General features: G+C 41.6%; 1 protein-coding gene across 1 annotated transcript in view; it reads left to right on the top strand.

The window, feature by feature from the left end:
- The first annotated feature begins 281 nt into the window (after window positions 1-281).
- Window positions 282-20,250, top strand: part of PKD1L3 (polycystin 1 like 3, transient receptor potential channel interacting) — a 59,446-nt gene continuing 39,477 nt past the window's right edge. The window contains exons 1-16 of the mRNA XM_087729294.1: window positions 282-622; window positions 1,713-1,877; window positions 2,239-2,424; window positions 3,297-3,407; window positions 4,443-4,590; window positions 5,795-6,015; window positions 6,237-6,641; window positions 8,719-8,814; window positions 9,950-9,999; window positions 11,107-11,227; window positions 11,939-12,146; window positions 14,162-14,282; window positions 15,472-15,613; window positions 15,974-16,174; window positions 17,585-17,730; window positions 18,495-18,689. Coding sequence (XP_087585420.1) covers window positions 325-622; window positions 1,713-1,877; window positions 2,239-2,424; window positions 3,297-3,407; window positions 4,443-4,590; window positions 5,795-6,015; window positions 6,237-6,641; window positions 8,719-8,814; window positions 9,950-9,999; window positions 11,107-11,227; window positions 11,939-12,146; window positions 14,162-14,282; window positions 15,472-15,613; window positions 15,974-16,174; window positions 17,585-17,730; window positions 18,495-18,689 — 2,814 coding nt within the window. The 5' untranslated portion in view covers window positions 282-324. The remainder of the gene's footprint in view (window positions 623-1,712; window positions 1,878-2,238; window positions 2,425-3,296; window positions 3,408-4,442; window positions 4,591-5,794; window positions 6,016-6,236; window positions 6,642-8,718; window positions 8,815-9,949; window positions 10,000-11,106; window positions 11,228-11,938; window positions 12,147-14,161; window positions 14,283-15,471; window positions 15,614-15,973; window positions 16,175-17,584; window positions 17,731-18,494; window positions 18,690-20,250) is intronic.

The raw sequence follows: 20,250 nt of genomic DNA on the forward strand, positions 1-20,250 counted from the left end.
GGACATTTGTCCATTAAAGCTTGCTGTTTATTCTTCTTGATTTGCAACAGACATTTGCACAATGGCCTTTTTCAAATCCGTTGGTACATCCTTAGCACCAGGTCGTGTTTTTTTTTTAAAAAAAAAGATCATTCAAAGAAGCAAGCTTCTTTTTTTATTTAAATTGGAAGCAAAAGGTTTAGTAGGCTGTCACAGGCAATGGGAGAAGAAGTGGAAAAGAGAAAGAGGTTTGCGAAACCAAGTCAGAAAGGGTAGAGAATTGGTGATGGGCTCTCTGTCTCTGTCTTTCTCAACGTAGGAGCTGCATCAACTATTCATCCAGTCATGCATTTCCTTAGTATAATTTTTATAGCCCTAGTTTCCTGGTCTACAGGAGAGGACCTCTCCCTGGCAGAGGAGATCCCTTGTTCAAAGTATCAGGTGGCTTTCAATCACTCGTGCTATGAATTTGTGAGACTCCAACGCACATTCACAAGTGCCCAGAGCTGGTGCGAGAGAGGAGGTGGCCATTTGGCCTTTATTGGGAATGAAGAGACTCAAACATTCTTGGAGGGACACCTCTCTGAAGACAAGGAGTGGTGGATCGGTATAACCTACACCTCTTCAAATGAAACTAATGAAGGTAAGGAAAAACTGACGACAGTTGTGTGTGCAGCAAGTTGTGGTTAGAATTCTAGATACAAATGTGAGTGGTAAATTGTAAAGGGAATGAGAAGCTCATCTGCATTTATGAATATATCGAGGTAATTTTCTTGACAATGCTACAGAAGTTTGTCACTGCTCTTTCCTTCCTTCCTTCCTTCCTTCCTTCCTTCCTTCCTTCCTTCCTTCCCTTACTCCCTTACTTCTCTATCTTTTCCTCTATTTCCTCCCTCCTATCGCTATCTTTTCCTTCCTTCCTTCTCCCTTCCTCTATATTCCTCCCCTTACATCTCTATCTTTTCCTTTCTTCCTTCCCTCCCTCCTTCCTTCCTTCTCCCCCTCTCTCTCTACTTCATCCCTTCAATCTCTATCATTTCCTCCCTCCTTTCCCTTCCATGTCTTCCATGTATATTGGATGCCAATTCTCATAAATTGTATTCAAATGTGCGATATAAACAGACCCTTAAATATCAGCTCTAAGGCATGGGGGAGAAAGAAGTCATCAGCCTGTGTCCCTGCCTATGAACTTCTTAAATATTCTCAGATGGCCAATTAATGAGTGACAAGAATGCAGGAGAGGGCATGGCCCTTGAAGAAATTGACCGGGCATGTTCTGATTGACAGAATGCGCCAAGAGCCACCTTTCTACTTACATAAGCACCTAAGATGACTCATACGTTTAAAAGCAAAAATGCCAAGTGTAAAATGTTTAAATGACAATTACGGTCCATGAATGATTAAAAGATTGATGGAAGAGCGTCTTAGTCATCTTGCTAAACTCTCTTCTTCCAATGCCGTGGCATACGACAGCAACCCAATGAGTATACATTGCCATGGAAGCCAGTCAGGGGATCACACTAGCTTGTTTGTGATCTGATCACCCACTATTTTCGGGGGGGGGGGGGGGGTTAACCTGAGAGATCTTCTGGTTGAAGAGACATGTATATCCACCTTCACTGTGCTACTGCTGGCCAGTGGCCAAGCAAATAAATCTTGATGGACACTTCTCTTTGTAGCCGTAAAATATTCTGTGGTGCATCCGTACGCTATATCAATTTCTTTCCATGCAGGATCTATGATTTGGCTAGATACTTCAAACATCACCTACACCAAGTGGTTCCAAGATCCACCTTCAGCCTTTGCATCATCCTGCGGCTATATCCTGAAGAACGCTGAGTACCAGTGGGGAGTAACTGAGAATTGTAGCCAGGAGTTTGATTTTATTTGTGAATTTGGTAAGAAATGAAACCCACACCCGTGCCTTCACAAGACACAGATATAACCACCTAGACCAGGGGTGTTACTTGCAACCCTGGCACTGTGCCATCAAACAGCCCAAAACTGGCACAAAATTGGTGCCTTCTAGCTTCTCAGTAGCCCCATCTATTGCTCCCTATTAGAGCACTTAAGGAAAGCTTTCCCAGATTGTCTCATGATCAGATGTTCTGGAATTCAGCTCCTATAATTCCCAGGTAGTTTGTCTTGGGTTGTCTTTGGAAATTCACACATTCAAGTCCAACATATCTGGAGAGCACCTCATCAGAGAAGCTGCATTAAAGAAGGTAAAGACCCTTTCATTATTTCCTTACTGTTCAGAATCAGGCCACAGCGTTGCTTGTGAAAACTCCAACGCCACCGTGCAGTGTGGGTCAGGAGAAGTCATCCAGATCGGAGAGAGCTTCTATGGGCGGAAAACTCCTCACTACTGTGTCCTCGAGACTCCCCTGCAGTTTGATGACGAAGATGAGTGCAGTTGGATTAGCGTGAAAGATGAAGTTGCAGGTAAGCCTCAAGACTCATATTGCAAGAATTAGAAACCCCACCCTGTCTGGCCCTCAATTTGGAAGCCTTCATAAGGTAATAATAAAGACTGCCTTCAGTCAGGTTTGACCTACATTGACCACATGAGCATGTCCAGGTAGCTTTCTTGGCAGCAATAGGCAAATTCCCTGATATTCAGCCTACAGCTCAAATATTTCTCACCATATCCAGATGCTGACAGATCCAATTCTGCTTAGCTTCTTGTATAGAGCCTCAAGGGGCAAACCAAGCAGGAATCACAACCGGATGGGCTAATTCTACTTTGTTGTAAAGCTACATGGACAGAGTCTTGCAAGTCCTAAAGTACAATTCTGTCCGTTCCCCCCCCCCCAACATCTCCTTTATGGTCCAAGGAACTAGGGAGGGTCCCATCTGAGTCTCTTGTCCCACACACTGTTCAGCCGCAGACTATGCTGTTTCCCATCTGACTTTTCCCTTTGTAGTGTCTCTTGGGCCAGTCTCCCAAGGTCTTTCACACATGTCTGTCTGTCTGCCTGCCTGCCTATTTATCATCTATCTGTGTGTCTGTCTGTCTGTCTGTCTGTCTGTCTGTCTGTCTATCTATCTATCTATCTATCTATCTATCTATCTATCTAATCTATATCTATCTATCTATCTATCTATCTATCTATCATCTATATCATATATTCTTAGTTTAGAATATCTATCTATCTGTCTGTCTATCTATCTATCTATCTATCTATCTATCTATCTATCTATCTATCTATCTATCATCTATCCGTCCATCCATCCATCCATCCATCCATCCATCCATCCATCCATCCATCCAATCACTGAAGTCATAACTCGGGTGGACATCTTAATCTCCGCAGGGCAATGTCATGGGCTCCAGGCATGCCAAGTCACAGCAGATGGAACCTTCTTCGGAGAACCCTGTCCAGGTTTGGGAAGCTACCTTTCCATCCAATACCAGTGCATGGAAGGTAAGCAACACCTGGGAGGCCAAGAGTGGTTAGGGACATCTGTGTAGAAATCCTGTCTTGAAATTGCCAACCAGCAATCTGGTTCCCTCCCCCCCACCCCACTCCCCCGAGGAACAATAATGCGATGTCTGAGATTCAGAGACTTGTCAGCTTGGTGCCAGCCTATACAATAGTTTGCAGAATCATTTAGATCCTTGCAAATGCTCCACTCCTATCTGGGGGTTATTTTTAATGGTGAGGAAGTGTATTTTGATTTGACCTTGTGGCAAGGTGGTCGGCAAGCACATTTAATAAAACAAACAAACAAACTAATCTATTTCTTCTCTGACCTTGAGCTCTATTGAGCTGGAAATAATTCCAGCTGAAAATGTTAATTGGGTGCTTTGCAGTGTAGGAGTTATATTTTATTTCTACCTGATCTGTGATCCCAAGTAAACAAATTCTGGATTAGGTGAGAACATTTTATATAATACTGCTCTTATTGAAGTCTGTATCAACAACTTCAGTACTGCAATCCACCCATATTAAAATTAATCACTTTGCTTGTTATGATTTTTCTATTTAACATTCTATTATAGTTTTACAAGCTCACAAGCTTGGTCTTAAGACCGAGGATTCTTCTCTAAAGATCTTGGAGCTTCAATATGAAATTGGTTTTAGTCTCACTGGTGCAATCCATGGCAAAAAATACAAATAACATAAATAGTATAAAGAATAATCCCTATGCAAGTAATTAGGGATAGATAGATAGATAGATAGATAGATAGATAGATAGATAGATAGATGATAGATGATAGATAGATAGACAGACAGATAGACAGATAGACAGATGATAGATAGATATAGATATAGAGAAGGATGGATACTGTACTATGTTGATAATATTAGCTTTTGTTTCCCAAGTTCCATAGCAATGATTGAAATGGTTGTAATTTTTATGGAGGATATTTTGTCTGTTAGTGGAATAAAATTTGAGATGGCTCTGAGTTGTCCTTGGATGCCAAAGGGGATGGCATTCTCTCTGCTCTTTTACAGGCTTGAGCTTGGCGGTGACAGAAACAACGTTCGTATTGGAAAATGTCACCATCTCCTTGAAATGGCTGCTCTCACCATATACCGGAAACCTGTCCTGCATAATCAGCACTGGAGATGGAAACACGGTGGATCCCTATTACCCTCCAAGGTCAGAGGAAGCTTGGGGAGAAAATGAGGCAGAGGCTTTCAAGAGACTGCCGTTGCCTCTAAGAGTCAGCGAGATTCAAGAGTGGGGTTTACCACTTCCGGATATGTTTCGATAACCACCCCCATCTTCCCCACCAATGCACCACCACGACCCATATTAAAAAAAAAAAGACACAGTTTTGATTACAGAGTCACAGTCTTAAGCTTTTTGACCCCTACCTCATCTCTAAATGTAATGTCCTCTAAGAAGGGATGCTGGCCAAATTGCACCTAGAGCCAATATCTTACACCAGGGGTGTCAAACTCGATTTCATTGAGGACCGCATCAGGATTGTGTTTGACATCAGGGGGGGCGGGGGGTGGGGGTGGCCAGCTCGACATCACCGCAATGGTCTCCTGTACTTGTCAGCAAAAACAGAGCCCAGGGTTCTGTTTTCGACCATGACGGGCTCCGTTTTTGCTGGCAGAGGGCTACAGGAGGCCATCGCAGCTGGAAACAGAGCCCGGAGGCCTTTGGGGACAAAAATGGAGCCCAGGAGAGCCCCCTCCCCCCAAACTCTATTTTCACTGGCAGAAGGCTGCAGGAGGCCGTTGCGGCTGAAAATGGTGCCTGGGAGAGCCATGACCTCCATTTCCGCTGGCAGAGGCACCACCGTCTGGTCCTTCGGTGTTTCCATAGCGGCCCCACAGGCTAGATCTAAGCGCCCTACAGCCAGATGCAGCCTGTTGGCCTTGAGTTTGACACCCCTGTCTTACGCTTTTCAATGCCTTGCTGTAAATCTGGGGTGGAATGTACTAAGGAGGTGGATTTCCAGGAGTGAGAAGTGCAGCCAACAGAATAATGGGCAACTCAGTCTGGATGTTACTTGTGACAGAAAGAGAGCGAAGACAGTCTCTCCTTCATAGTTCCTGGAATATATTGTAGATCCAGATAGTAGAGCAGTGTTTCTCAACCTTGGCAACTTGAAGATGTCTGGACTTCAAGTCCCAGAATTCCCCAGCCAGCAAATGCTGGCTGGAGAATTCTGGGACTTGAAGTCCAGACATCTTCAAGTTGCCAAGGTTGAGAAACACTGTAGTAAAGTCATATAGGTGCCAAGCAACAAAGATCTCAGCTTGGAACAATTACCAAGAGTTATTCCTGGTTTGGGGCTCGTCAGATATGCCGATAATTTGTCCTAGTTTTGTGTTTACAGCTTGCATAGCAATGTGACTCATGGCTACACCGAACCAGGCAAGTTCACCATTTTTGTGGAGTGCACTACTAGTGAGTGGCACGTGACTGCTCAAAAACTCATCACTGTTCGAGATAAAATGGATAAGCTCACCGTGACCGGGTGCTTCAGCAAATATGAAGTGGGGAACAGCTCTCATTGCAGGACCCTTTATGAGGAAACCTTGTGGATTCAAGTAGAACTTGATGGAGGTTAGTGTAGTCTATCTCTTCCAGTAGCCATTCAAACAGGATATCTTCCCTGTGCACAAGGTAGATCTCTCTGCTAATCTGAACGATTCCTTAAAATATCGAAATCAGTGGTGAGATTCAAATATTTTTACTACCGGTTCTATGGGCGTGGCTTGATGGGCATCGCTTGGTGGGTGTGGCTTGGTGGGCAAGTTTGGCTTAAGTTGTTGGTTTTTTTGCAGGGACTGGAGTAACCTATACTGTTTTAAGTGATAACAAGACTGTGATGGAGACCAGCACAAAAATAGGAACTGCCCCTCACAATCTGACCTTGGATGGGGTCCTTCAACGGCTGATTGGCCCTGGGGTCCATTCCCTTGAAATCGTTGCCACCAGCAACACTACAGATTCAGAGGTCGTAGGAATCCTGGCTGTTCATTTAGTAGAGCCGATTTCTGGACTTCAAGCTATGTTAACCTCCGATGCCTTGGAATTAGGGGAAGACCTGGAAATCAAAGTCTCTGTACGTCGCGGTGCCCCTGAAAAAGTGAGGTTTGAAGTGACCGGGATGAATGAAACATTTTCCCACCTGAAGGACTTTGTTGAAGAAAAGTCTGAAATGTATACAATCCCAATGAATTCTGAAGGTAATGCAGATTCTAATTATCTATATCTAACTGGTTCACATGCTACCTTTCATCCAAGTATTTGTTGACAGTGAGGGCTCTGTGTCAGAGGCAGAGAGGGGGCCAGGGCCATCCAACAGTTATCAACTGCCTTCGGAGTCAGACATCAGTGAGGCAGATGAACAGTTGGGGCCTGTTCCCAGTGTGCGCATGCGCAGAGTTGCCAGACGAAGGTAACTGCTAAAGAACAGGGGTCGACTTGGGACTAAGGCCACAGGTGGACGATGAATGACCCCCCCCCCCGAGGAAATAAAAGAAGAGTTTGCAGGAGACAATTAGTTCATTCCTGCATTCTTGCCAAGTATTGTAGCATCTGAAAGATATCAGCCTGGCCACTCTCCAAGCCTGATAAAAGTCAGTAATTGTGAACTATCTTGAAAGACTGTAGGAGAAGAAAGACTTTGCTGGAGAGGAATTCAATGTAAATCAAATACACGGGATTTATTGGGATGAGGACTCGGCTTCGTGCTGCTGGGGAAGGCTAGGTCAGAACAGTATTAACCCAAGACACCAAACACAATACTCCCATTTTTTCTCTCTGAAAGCTGAATCTAGCAGTGAGGGGATTTTATAAATGAAGACTAATGTAGGTTTATCCATTTCTAAACCCAGCCCGGTAAATAATGTATACAAAGATGAAGCAGCTTAAGTGAAGGTTAGGATTAAAAAAGGAAGGAAACTCTGAAGTATCTCAATCAAAATATGAAAATCTTATTTCGTTTTCTATTGGGCATATCCAACTAATCAGCATTTTATCAGATTTATAATATTTTCAGGGTGGGGGGGAAATAGACTCCTGGCTTGGAATTGTTGGCCAACCGCCAAGGCTGATACTTGGCAAAGAGAACATTACCAAATATTAATGTTTTTGAGCTTTGTTAATGCTTCTATCTTTTTTTGGGGGGGGGGGCTGATTGCTGAACCTTGAGAAGGAACTGAAAAGAAGAAGCAGAAAATATCAGAAATCCATTCATGACAGGAGGAAAAGGGTAGCTTGCTGAGAGTAGAAAGTCAAGATTGGCCAAAATATGCAGTCTGTTTGGTTGTCAAATCATCAGTATTGGATATGGTGAAATTCAATTTTTTTTTTACTACCAGTTCTGCAGTGGTGGCTTTCAAAAATTGTTTGAACCTACTCTGTGGGTGTGGCCTCCTTTGTGGGAGTGGCTTGCCGCCCATGTAACCGGATGGGAGTGGCTTGCCACCCATGTGACCGGATATGAAGATGCCGACGACACTTGTCAGAACCACCTTAAATTACCTCACACACGGCACTGGCATGCATAAGAATATGGTGTAAACTTGTTTTTTAAAAGGCATCTTTGGTTTGCGTTAAAACAACTTCAACACACGCAATGTTCTGATTGCTCCACAAATGCAGTAGTCATCCTTACCTTTCACAGAAGCACTGAGTTTTATAAATATGAGCATGATAGTGTAGAATAATCATATCCAAGGACCAGTGGTGGGTTTCAAAAAATTTTGAAACCTCTCCTGTAGGTGTGGCCTGCTTTCCGGGTCCACTGGTGGAACCGCTTCTAACCGGTAGATTTGACGAACCGGTTCTACCGAATAGGTGCGAACTGGTAGGAACCCACCTCTGCAGTTCTGTGGACGTGGGTTGGTGAGCGTGGCAGGGGAAGGATACTGCAAAATCTCCATTCCCACCCGACTCTGGGACCAGCCAGAGGTGGTATTTGCCAGTTCTCCGAACTACTCAAAATTTCCGCTACCAGAACTCCAGAACCTGTCACAACCTGCTGAATTTCACCCCTGGCATTGGGGATGAAAAGTTCATTCATTTGACTTTTTCCAAGCCATACCATAATGTTAAACTTTTGCTGTCATATTAAACTTTTTATTCATCAGACTTCACTTGCCGTGGTCTCTACCATCCATCCTCTCTAGTTATTTGAAACACCAAGACCTTCTACCCAGCCAAGTTTACCTATGGTCATTCAAGATTTGTTTTTAATTGTGAATCTGTCTCATTTACTCTATTTCATTATTATTATTTTTTGCTATGTGCTCTTCTCAGGGACTTTTCTGGTCAAAGTGTTTGTGATGAATGGCTTCTCAAACATGAGTGTCGACGTTGGAACTGTCACAGTGTCTAACAGTTCTCACAAAAAAGGTAATCATGGGACCTTGATTGTATGGTGGAGGAACTGGGTAGGATAAAACTCATGAATGAAAGCAAATAACCAGGATAATCTTACAGGATCCAATCTGGGTCGGTGACTGAGACCAAAGGTCTAATCTTCCGAGCTTTTGGACTCATGATGGGGCCCATCCTCAGGGAATTTCTCACTTCACATTCTGGTGTGAGAGAAATTCTCAGAGGATGGGCTCCAGCACCAGTGGTGGGTTTCACTTATTTTTACCATCGGTTCGCCCTGCACTTGCACACTCGCTTTGCATATGCACGCACTTTCCGTGCATGCACCCAGCCTTCCGCGCATGTGCTTTGTGTCAGGGTTCCTGATAGCATCCAAAAGGAAATCAGAGTCCAAGGCAAAGAATTTCTCAAAGTTCTAATTTATTAAGACAGCCATGTCGGCACATCTGGGAAAACCAGAATCTGAAAGCATCCTGGTTCGCCCCCCCAGTTGAAAGTTCACGATCTCACCCCCACACCCACAAGTCCATCACATGGTCCAATCTTCCACTGCCATGCTGGCAGTTCCACCCATCCAGTTCCGGTCAGGTGCAGAGGTGCAAAGACAAAGGATGACCTTGGCTTTCTAGAAAGAATTTTGTTATGGCTACATCGCATCTCACTCCTACAATCCCCCTCCCATTTTCCCACAATAGAAAATGCATAGGAGAATGTGTGGCAGGCCAAAGATCCAAAAGAAAAGATGGCTGCAGGCCTGATAGTTTGCTTGTGTGCCTTCCGCACATGTGCTTGGTCTAAAAAACATGACTAAATAAGACAACATACAGCTGGGATCTCTGCTACGTCCGAACTGCCTGAATACCACCTCTGTCCAGCATGTGCCCAAAAGCCCAGAAAACTAAGTGTAAGTTGGTCTCAGTGACCAATTCAGATTCTCGGATAAAACTGCTTAAGAAAGCAATGGGGACTTTCAAGATTAACTTCAGCGGGTAAATTGCTGTTACATATACTGTGATCCCAAGACCAGTGTTGAAAAAGATTTAGGCAGAAGAAGTCCAGATTTAGCAACATCCATGTTTTGCAGAGAGAAATTCAAGCCTATCTTGAATGATGAAGTTTAAATCTTCTACTATGTTCTTGGCCCTAACAGATCCTGTGGTGAATGAAGAACAATCCAGCCCAAATGAGAAAAGAAGACTTGTGAGTACTGGGGAAATCTGGAAGAAAATGAAGTGCATAAAATAGTGGATAGAAGGGATAGATTACTGATAAATTTATCTTAGCAATGTTTTAATGATGCTATTCGTGTGTCAAAGTAAGACAGACTATAATCGTGCAGTGAACAATGTAATATTGCAAGTGTTGCCTCTAACTTAGTGTTTCTCAACTTTGGCAACTTTAAGATATGTGGACATTTCCACACGTTCCACAAATTTTAAAGTTGCTAAGTTTGAAAAAGACTCTTCTAACAAGTCCACAAGTCTTAAAGTTGCCAAGTTTGGAGACCCCAGCAAAATTCCCACTGACCTATTGAAATAATTTCTAGACTCTCACAATTTTTTAAAATTGTAATGAATCCAAATCCTTCAAGTGATTTAAATCAGATATGCAGTCCTCTATCCTCTACTGAAGGGACGCAGTGGCTCAGTGGCTAAGACACTGAGCTTGTCGATCAGAAAGGTTGACAGTTTGGCAGTTCGAATCCCTAGCACTGTGTAATGGAGTGAGCTCCTATTACTTGTCCCAGCTTCTGCCAACCTAGCAGTTTGAAAGCATGTAAAAATGCAAGTAGAAAAATAGGGACCACCTTTGGTGGGAAGGTAACAGCATTCCATACATCTTTGGCATTTAGTCTTGCTGACCACATGACCATGGAGATGCCTTCGGACAGTGCTGGCTCTTTGGCTTTGAGACGGAGATGAGCACTGCCCCCTAGAGTCAGGAACGACTAGTACATATGTGCGAGGGGAACCTTTACCTTATCCTCTACTGGTTCATTTAGAAAAAGTTAATCCAATTTATCCAAACTTATTCCTCTATAAGACATTAAGGGAATATAATGGAATATTAGACACACATAGCCAACAGTTGAGAGAAATACCGTACTTGATAGTCATTTATCTCTTAGAGGCAATTCAATCCAGGCTGCAAAAGAAGTTATATTATTTATAAAGTTACGCTATTTAATTATGTTATTTGGTTATGCCTGTTAAGTAAGGAAGTTTGGAAGTGTCTGTCTCCTGCCATGGATAAAAGACTTTGCAGAGATATATTTGTGCCTAATTCCTCTCATTTCTGTGCCTTCAGGATGACAAGGGGGAAAATAGGATATACATTTTACCCAGCCGCCATGCCGGTGTCTTTGCCACAGTTATCTTGGGTTGGCCTGAGACTGACAGCAACAATTCACTCTACACTTGGTCTTGTGGTAAGTGTCTGTCTCTCAGTGTGCTTCCTTGCCATATTTCACAGGCAAGATTCTGATCATGTAGCCTTACAATAAAGTAGAATTAACCCAAGGAAATCTTTTTTCAAACACACACACACACAAAAGAAATGACTTTAACTCTGAGATAACTCAGGGCCACAACATTTATTCTGGTCCTGGGGGACATAAGAAAGTGCAAATAACGATTTCACATGTATATTGTTTCTCTTTAATTTCTCTGTAAAAATAGGACAAGCTGAATACATTGACATATAGTAGAAATACACCAAGGGGAGGAGGAGTGGGATAGAAGGAAGAGGGGTAGAGAGGGCGGGAGAGGGGATGGGAGGGAGGGTGAGAAGGAAGGGAGGGAGTGGACCGGGAGAGAGGAGTGGTAGAGGGGGAGGGGAAGTAGGGTAGAGGGGAATGATGGAGGGAAGATAGTAAGTTGGAGTGGGGCGGAAGAAAGAGGTGTATGGAGAGTGGAAGAGGTATATTGGGTTTCTAGTTGAGTTTGAGTTTGAGTTTCATTTTATTTATATTTCTGGGGGTATGGTTGACAAGAAGAATTGCTGTGATTATTGTTTAATGTTGTATGGCCCCGGTTACGCACAGTATATATGTGACTGTATGAAAATGAAAAATGGAAAATAAAAACATTTTAACAATGCAGAAAGTGCAAATAACCTGGCTGAAAAACTGCCTCCGTAGGGTTCTGCTGGCCTCAGTGGGATGAATGTGTGCAGCAACAATCTATCCACACTGTGCAAAGAGAGATCCGGATTCCCCCCAACTGCCTGCCTCCTCCCAGCTCTGCAGTGACAGTGAAGGTTGTGGTCAAAAGCCCAGGGAAAGAGGAGAAGCAGGACGAGCAATGCTTGTACATCACAGCGAAGCAAGATCTGAGGCTGAGGATCAGGTGTGGCAACTTTGCATTGTTGTTCTTTAAGATGGATGGGGAGAAACCCCTTTAGAAAGTTAAATCAGTTTGATTGTAAAAAAAGGGGGGGGAGGGGACACCTTTCTAGTCCCCCAATTATTGTTGTGAATGCAGGCCCTGATATTCATGAATTATGGTGAATATGAACCCTTTTGCTTCACAAATCTCACTAAGATATGTTGTTTGTTTGCTGTTCTGTTCGACAAGACCTAAATGTTATATTGAAACTGTTGTGGCCCAGCAAGATCTGGTTGAGCTGCTGATGGGCTCGGTTAGTGAGGAACCATATGAGTCTGCCGTGGAAGATGTGGAGGATCCTGTGCAGGGTTCAGACTCAGAGCAGGGACCAGAGAGGCTGGTTGGCGACCAGGAGGAGCCTGAGGCATGGAGCAGTGGGGAGGATCAAAGGGAGTTTGTCCCTGATGCTAGATTGAGAAGGGCTGAGAAACGGAAGAAGCAACTCTGTAGGCAGTCTCATAGAAGATAATTAAGCACAGGTGGTTGTGGATTGGCCCCTCCCAAGAGAGTTTATAAGTGAGGCATTGGGAGGGGACATTTGCAGGAAAAAATCGTTCAAACTAGTGGTGAAGAAAATCTGTCTGTATTCTAGCTGTGTCTGTTCGTTGGGATTATCTGCATTGCTTCATTTGAACTATCTGGGTTGCTGCCAAGATATTCTATTGAATGTGAGTTGTCTGGGCCGTCAGCCAAAGGATTCGTTATCTCAGTAATTAAATAGGGGCAAACGGCCAAGCCTGGTTTATTCACAGGCCGGGGGGGGTGTCAGAACAGAAACCCACGACTTATGTGCCCATCTGGTATTGAGCATACCTTATTGTCCTATTTATTATTTATTTTATTATTTTATTTTATTTTATTTTATTTTATTTTATTTTATTTTATTATTTTATTATTTTATTTTATTTTATTTTATTATTTTATTTTATTTTTTTATTTTATTTTATTATTTTATTTTATTTTATTATTTTATTTTATTATTTTATTTTATTTATTTTATTTATTTATTTTATTTATTTTATTTATTTTATTTATTTTATTTATTTTATTTATTTTATTTATTTTATTTATTTTATTTATTTTATTTATTTTATTTATTTTATTTATTTTATTTTTTTATTTTATTTTATTTTATTTTATTTTTTATTTTATTTTATTTTATTTTTATTTTATTTTATTTTATTTTTTTATTTTATTATTATTTTATTATTATTTTATTTTATTATTTTATTATTATTATTTTATTATTTATTATTTTATTTTATTTTATTTTATTACTTTATTTATTTTATTTTATTATTCTATTCTATTTTTTATTATTTTAATCATTCAATCAATTAATTTCTATAGCCTCTCAACTCAAGAAAGTGACTGGATGGCTTACAATTTTACAATATATGATTGAATGTGATGCATGGATCTAGCCATTGTGAATCATTCAGCAAGCCATGGTTATGAAAAATTATAGAGGAGCAAGGTGTCAATGATTGAAGAGTATGGTTTGTGACTGTCAAATAAATATTGTAGCAGTGAGTTAAAATGCCTTTGTATTAAGGATGGTATGAACCTCTCTCTGAACTGACAAGTTACAATATTTATTGATTTATTTACTAAATTTATATGCTGTCCATCTCATTATCAAGTGACCTAGAATATTGATTAGCATTCTCTGCTCTGTGCATCCAGTTAGGCTATTAAATGCACCAGCTCCAATATTTTTTCTTGTATGTTTATTAAACCATATTTAAGTTGTGAACCACTAAAAAGTTAGTTATATTGAAAAATTGAATTTGTATGTTGCTAAGAGAGATCAGCTATATGCTACCTCTGGGTAAACACTGTTCAGCAGAAAAAAAGCTTTAAAACCCAGCTGTCATCTTGAGGTTAACCTCATGCCATTTTGGTAGGATCAGTTAATTTTCTCAGCAGGAGTTTATTTTTAGTTTATTAATTCCATTTTCTTTGGTTCTTCCTAGTTGTGAGAGGAATTGCAATCCTGTGAATATCAGTGAAGATGTTATGTTGAGAGTCTCAATGAGGGAAGATGCAAAGTCTGTACTTTACAAGTGGTATTTAGACCACTCCTTCAAAAAGAAGGTAAGGGTATTATGACCACCTCAGAAATGCCACACTTTGAAAAAGAATATTTTTTTTTAGAGAATAATGTTCCCTCTGAGAACAAATAATGTTTGAGAGATATGGACATATTGGATGATCAACTTAGGGTTATAAAGAAGTATACTATGTGATTTTTCAGGGAGTGGATTCCTGATTTTCACTTTTAGCAAATTCACAATAGCATGACTATGCCTAGGAAGATAGAACTAAGTTCTACCTAGAATTAAGGAGAAATTTGCTAACAGTGAAAATGTTAACCAATGGAACAGATTGACTCCAGAAGCTGTGGATGCTCCATCACTGGAAGCTTTCAAGAAGAGATTGGGCCGTTTGTCTGAAATGGTATAGGATTTGAGCAGGACTGGAAGACCTCCAAGATCCCTTCCAACTCTATTATTCTATTCTACTCTATTATTCTGTTACTTTAAAATTGTGCATCTAGTTTCACCCTGAAACAGCCAGTTTCAGTTTTAGCTTCAGCACAGCCTGATTAGCACAAGCAGCTGATCGTTGGTTGGATCGGCCTTCCAACCATCAGCTGTTTCAGGATGCAGGGTTTGCCATTGCCTATTGTCGCCTTCCCATTTTCAGCCTCCGCATCCCATTTTTGGCCTGTGTACACCCCGTTTTCAGCCTCCAGGTGCCTCATTTTCTACCCATTCTGATCCCTGCTGCCCGGATCAGGTGGAAAATCATGCAGAGGCTGAAAATGAGGCATTCGGAGGCTGAAAACAGGATGGGGAGGCTGAAAATGGGCCGTGCAGAGGCAGCAATAGGCTATAGCAGTCCCTGCAGGCTGAAATAGCTAATCGTCAGGAGGCCTGACAATCAGGTGCTTGTGCTAATCTGTGCTGAAACTGAAACTGAAACTGGCTATTTGCTGCAAGGAGGCAAATTGCTGGGAGGCAGAGGCAGATTTTTTTCTCATTTTCCTCCCCAAAAGCGACGTACATCTTATACTTCAGTGCGTCTTATAGTCCAAAAAATACAGTATATTCCTTCCAAAAGAATATTTAAGAAGGAAGATTTTAATTTCACCATTTGAGGATGAGATGAGGGAAATAGTCATACCTAGGGGACCTAGTTGGAAAAGATGATGGTTACTAAAAAAAAATGATATTTTTTAATTCCTGTTGTTCTTCAACTTTCCTTTGATTTCCTTCCTCAGTCTAATCTGCTGCCTCCAGGATGCAATTTAAATGGTTTCCCACAAAGCTCACTCAGTTTTCTTCAAAATGATACTGAAGTTCTTGTCCTGAACAGCTCGTTTTTGCAATCGCATGGCAAAGCCTTTCAAATAAAAGCCACAGGTATTGGCCACTAAAATTTGGATATTTTGTTTGAAGCAATTTATTACCTGGTTTAGTGGGTTTTTTTTTAAACTGGCAGTTTTTAAGTAGCTTTATGTTAACCCCATAGACGTTGCAATTCAGCTGAAAAAAGACATAACATACTAAATCAACAAAATTTCTATTCTGTTCTAAGTAATAACAAGTAAAAAAAGGTTAAGAAAGGAATACTAGTAGACTGGAATACTAATAAAATAAACTGTTCTTTAGCAAAGACTTATTTGATTTTAAAAGAGCCAAGGTACATTTTAGTGCCCATTCCTCATGATGTACATCACAGTAAACCGATTGTTCACCGCTGCTTGTTTCCAAAATTTCCAGCTGTGAGTGAGAACAAATATGGAGAAGAAACCTACATTGTCAGCTCGGTGCCTCCTCCGGTAGCTCCAGAATGTTCTGTGTCTCCTCCACAAGGATCCGTGTTCAACAGCTTCTCCATCTCCTGCCAATCTTCCTGCCTATTGGGCCAGTGCCCTCCAATTGAGAGCTCTTCATTCATGTATTGCTTCTACCTGGAATCAAGTGAGACTCAGTTATTGGGTTGATAATCTCAAGGTCAGGGGTGAGCTTCAAAACTTTTAGCAAGGGGTTCTCTTCCCGGTTGCTGGATGGCCATGGTGGATGTGGCCTAGTCGGCCTCCTGCACCATGGTGTGGGGGGAGGGCGTTTTTGCCCTCCCCAGACTCCAGAGGCTTTCCTTGATCCTCCAAGAGGGCGAAATCAGCCTCCCCAGGCTCCGGAGGCCCTCTGGAGGCCAGAAACGGACCTGAACATCCGGTTAGCCCATTTTCTGCCGTCCCCAACCCTCTACACATGCCCTGCACTTACCTGCCCGGTAAGTACCCCTGTGAACCCCCAGCAGCCTGCCCCTGCTCAAGGTCCTTCTATAAACTAAAAGACTGTGGTGGAATGTATTCTGGATTCCCAGGAGGGAGGGGAGTGCATTCCAGAGGAACAAGAGACAGCAAAGTTTAGACAATTTGTGTGGGAGAAAGAGAGTTAAGGCAGCTTCTCCCTATCAGTTCTCAGACTATAGGTTTAATGAGGCACATAGTCTGCTTTAGCTTAGGAAGATTTTGGTCTATAGGTGAGGAACAATAAAGGAAACTGCTTGGAAGATCCTCATCACATCTGTCTTGATTTCTGGATCTCGACAAGGACAGCATAAAGAGCCCTTCTGCAACTTCTGAATTCTTTCTTTATCTCATATCCCCATGTTTGGCAATTAATGCTTTCGAAAGCCACAAGAACCCCACAATTCTCCTAAATATTGTCTGTGGAATTCAAACATTTTAAGCAGCCTAATATCTCGGAAAAACATTTCATCATGCAAGGACTTTATCACTCTCTCGGGAAATTTCACAAGATTTCAATGAGAGGGCATGAAACTTGAACACCCTCACAAAAGCCTGCACAAACGCTCGCAGATGAGATTTCACAATCTCACAAGATTTCAGCCATATTTTCATGGCTGGAATTTGGTGTCCCCTCCTGGCTTAATAGCAATTATGGTTTAGCGCAGGGGTCTCTAACCTTGGCAACTTTATGACTTGTGGACTTCAACTCCCAGAATTCCTCAGCCAGCATGTGCGTGCATGTGCTGGCTGAGGAATTCTGGGAGTTGAAGTCCAAAAGTTGTAAAGTTGCCAAAATTGGAGACCTCTGGTTTAGTGCAATTGTGCAAATCCTGCAAAAGGCTGTAATTGGGAAGTGCTGTATGCTAACTGCTGTTTTCTTAGATGAATCAATGACGTGCTTTTCCATTCAATGATAAGGCACTGAGAATAGTCGATAAATTATAATGTAAAGGCAATTTAAGGACACATAGATTGGTCATTAGCCCTTCCATAATTGCTTAAGGAAACTTCCTTTTTCATTTGGTGAGTCCAGTCTTCCATCTGAGTCCACTTCCTTCTTTCTTGTTCTTTTCAGATTCCCTCCTTCACTGTGGACAAGATCCAGCCCTACCCTTGGTCTACCTTCCATTGGGAGAAGAAGACAATGACTTTGTTCTACAGATTAAAATTTCAGTGGCCAATAATTATGGCCATGCTGTTTATTCAAATGCCACCGTCAGGGTGAGTTTGACCTGGCCTTGCTTACCTTCCCAGCTTTTTGCCTTTGTGTCCATAGACTTTACAATCCAGGACAGAGAGAAAGAAATGATTTGAACCAACTTTCTGTGTCATCCCCACCCCACAAATTGACACTTTCTTTCCTAGTGCCTTTAAGTTCAGAAAAGGATTTTAAAAAGAAAAAAAAACAATTGGCTATTCATCATTTAAACTTCAAAGTTGTCAGCTCTTCTTTCAGAATCAGATTTTCCCTAAATGTGCCAATATGACATCTATATATATAAAAATGGCTGTATGTGTGTATGTTCCAGCATAACTCTGGAACACCTCGAGCAATTTCAACCAAACTTGGTACACAGATGACTTACTCTCTGGAAACAAATACTGTGGATGTAAGATACCCCTAAAACTCCTTGGGGGGTGTTTTGTTAAGATACAGCCTGTTGTGCCTTAAAATGACTTCTACCATACTGCGTAAAATGGCTTCTACTGTGCAGTGCAGTGCAGTTGCCCTGGTAATGGCTTCACAGTACTCCACAAGGGGGCTCCCTCTGGTAAGGAGAAAAATCCAACATTAGAAATTATGTTTGGTCCAGACATCTTCCCCCTATAAATAAATAACCTGGGCAATGCCGGGTTATCGGCTGGTTCCTAATAAATCTATACTTTGAGGAATATGCCTGCCTCAGAGTTTTGATTCTCTTGGGAACCTTGACAGATGGACAGACAACTCTGTTTTTTTTCCCTAAACCATCTTGTTTTGCCAGGTACAACCTGAAGATATAAACAGCGGGAACCAAACTTTGCAGGCCATGGTTCTGGAAAAATCAAACAGCATCCTAAAAGGAGAGAATAACAGCATGTCCCTCTTTCAGCTGTATAAATCAGTTACTTCTGTTCTTAATCAAGGAAGGAAAGAAGCCACCTTTAATGCATCTCTGCGGACAGATACGCGGAAAGAGGTTCGTCTTTTGAGCTTCTCTCTCAAAACCATTTGCTCCAGTGTCATTGGATTCAGAACCACTAGTTCTAGAAACAATAAGTATACAGTTTAGTTATGGAAAGCAATTTCAGGGTCATCATCAGAGGTGGAATTCAGCAGGTTCTAATCAATTCTGGAGAACTGGTAGCAGAAATTTTGAGTAGTTTGGAGAACTGGTAAATACCACCTCTGACTGGCCCCGCCCCCATCTATTCTCTGACGCCCGAGTCCCAGCTGATTGGGAGGGAACAGGGATTTTGCCGTATCTTTCCCCTGCCATGCCCACCAAGCCACACTACACCCACCAAGCCACTCCCACAGAACCGATAGTAAAAAAAATTGAATCCCAACAATGGTCATAATAATTTGTTATCATACTAGGAAGACCATGGAGTGAATTGAAATATCATCTATACATCGAGCTGTGGTTAAAAAGTAGAAGAAAACAATAAGATGATTACAAACAACTTTGTCACTACATATGATGGAACCCTTAACATATCTATGCTATCCTTTAGAAATCTGATGAACCACAATCACACAAAAATTCACACCAAGGATGTGTGCTTGTGTTTTATTTTTATAGTTATAATGTACACTGAAGATGGCATTTAATTTCATTGTACTAGGTGCAATAACAACAAACTAAACTAAACTTTATTAAAATAATGTACAAAAACCATGACTTTGTTAAGGATCGTTTTATCAAGAAGTACATTTTAAAAAAGGTAAACAAAAATGTGTGATTTAGAGAACCCTCGTGAGCATGTCTATATGGAGAAAACTATATTGAAAAAGATAATATTCAGAGGGATATATTGGACTATATGTATATAAACCTTTTTAGCATAGAGATTAACCCGCACCCCACCCCCCAAAAAACCATTACAATCTGATTCAAAAAATGGCCCTGAGACCATTTGGGAAAAATAAGACAGAAATTAAATGAGATAAATTAAAGTTTTTTCACTAGAATCAACAGGGGGAAATGTCAGGAAGGGAAGCTGGACAAGGTGTTTGGAGAGGTGACTTATATAATAAAAATTGTTAGAGGAGAACTGATGACTTTGGTGGGAACAAAGTTCTTTGTGGAGATATTAAAAGAGTTTAAGTAGCAAGCAGCCATTGTAAAAGCCTTGCAGTGAGTAAGTTATGCTTCTATTGTTCTGTGATGTTGAGACCCTAGAAAGAGTACAGAGAAGAACAACAAAGATGATGATGGGTCTGGAGGCTAAACTGTTAGATGAACAATTGAGAGAACAATTGTTGTGGCCTGCCAGTGACCAGCAGAACTGACAGCAGATTCAGACAGTGAGGGGATTGGGGAGGAACATGGGCCAGTCCTGGAGTCTGGGGAAGGCTCTGATGAGGGCAGAGAGCAGAGGGCAGATGTGTCGGAGGCAGAGAGGGGGCAGAGCTGTCTGACAGTTATCAGCTGCCTTCAGAGTCAGACATCAGTGAGGCAGATGAACAGCTGGGGCCTGTTCCCAGTGTGTGCATGCGCAAAGTTGCCAGATGAAAGGAACAGCTCAGGAACAATG

The sequence above is a fragment of the Thamnophis sirtalis genome, unplaced genomic scaffold (genome assembly GCF_051295495.1).
Source record: "Thamnophis sirtalis isolate CommonGarterSnake01/CBP01778 unplaced genomic scaffold, rThaSir2_p1.2 scaffold_14, whole genome shotgun sequence".
Taxonomy (NCBI): Eukaryota; Metazoa; Chordata; class Lepidosauria; order Squamata; family Natricidae; genus Thamnophis; species Thamnophis sirtalis.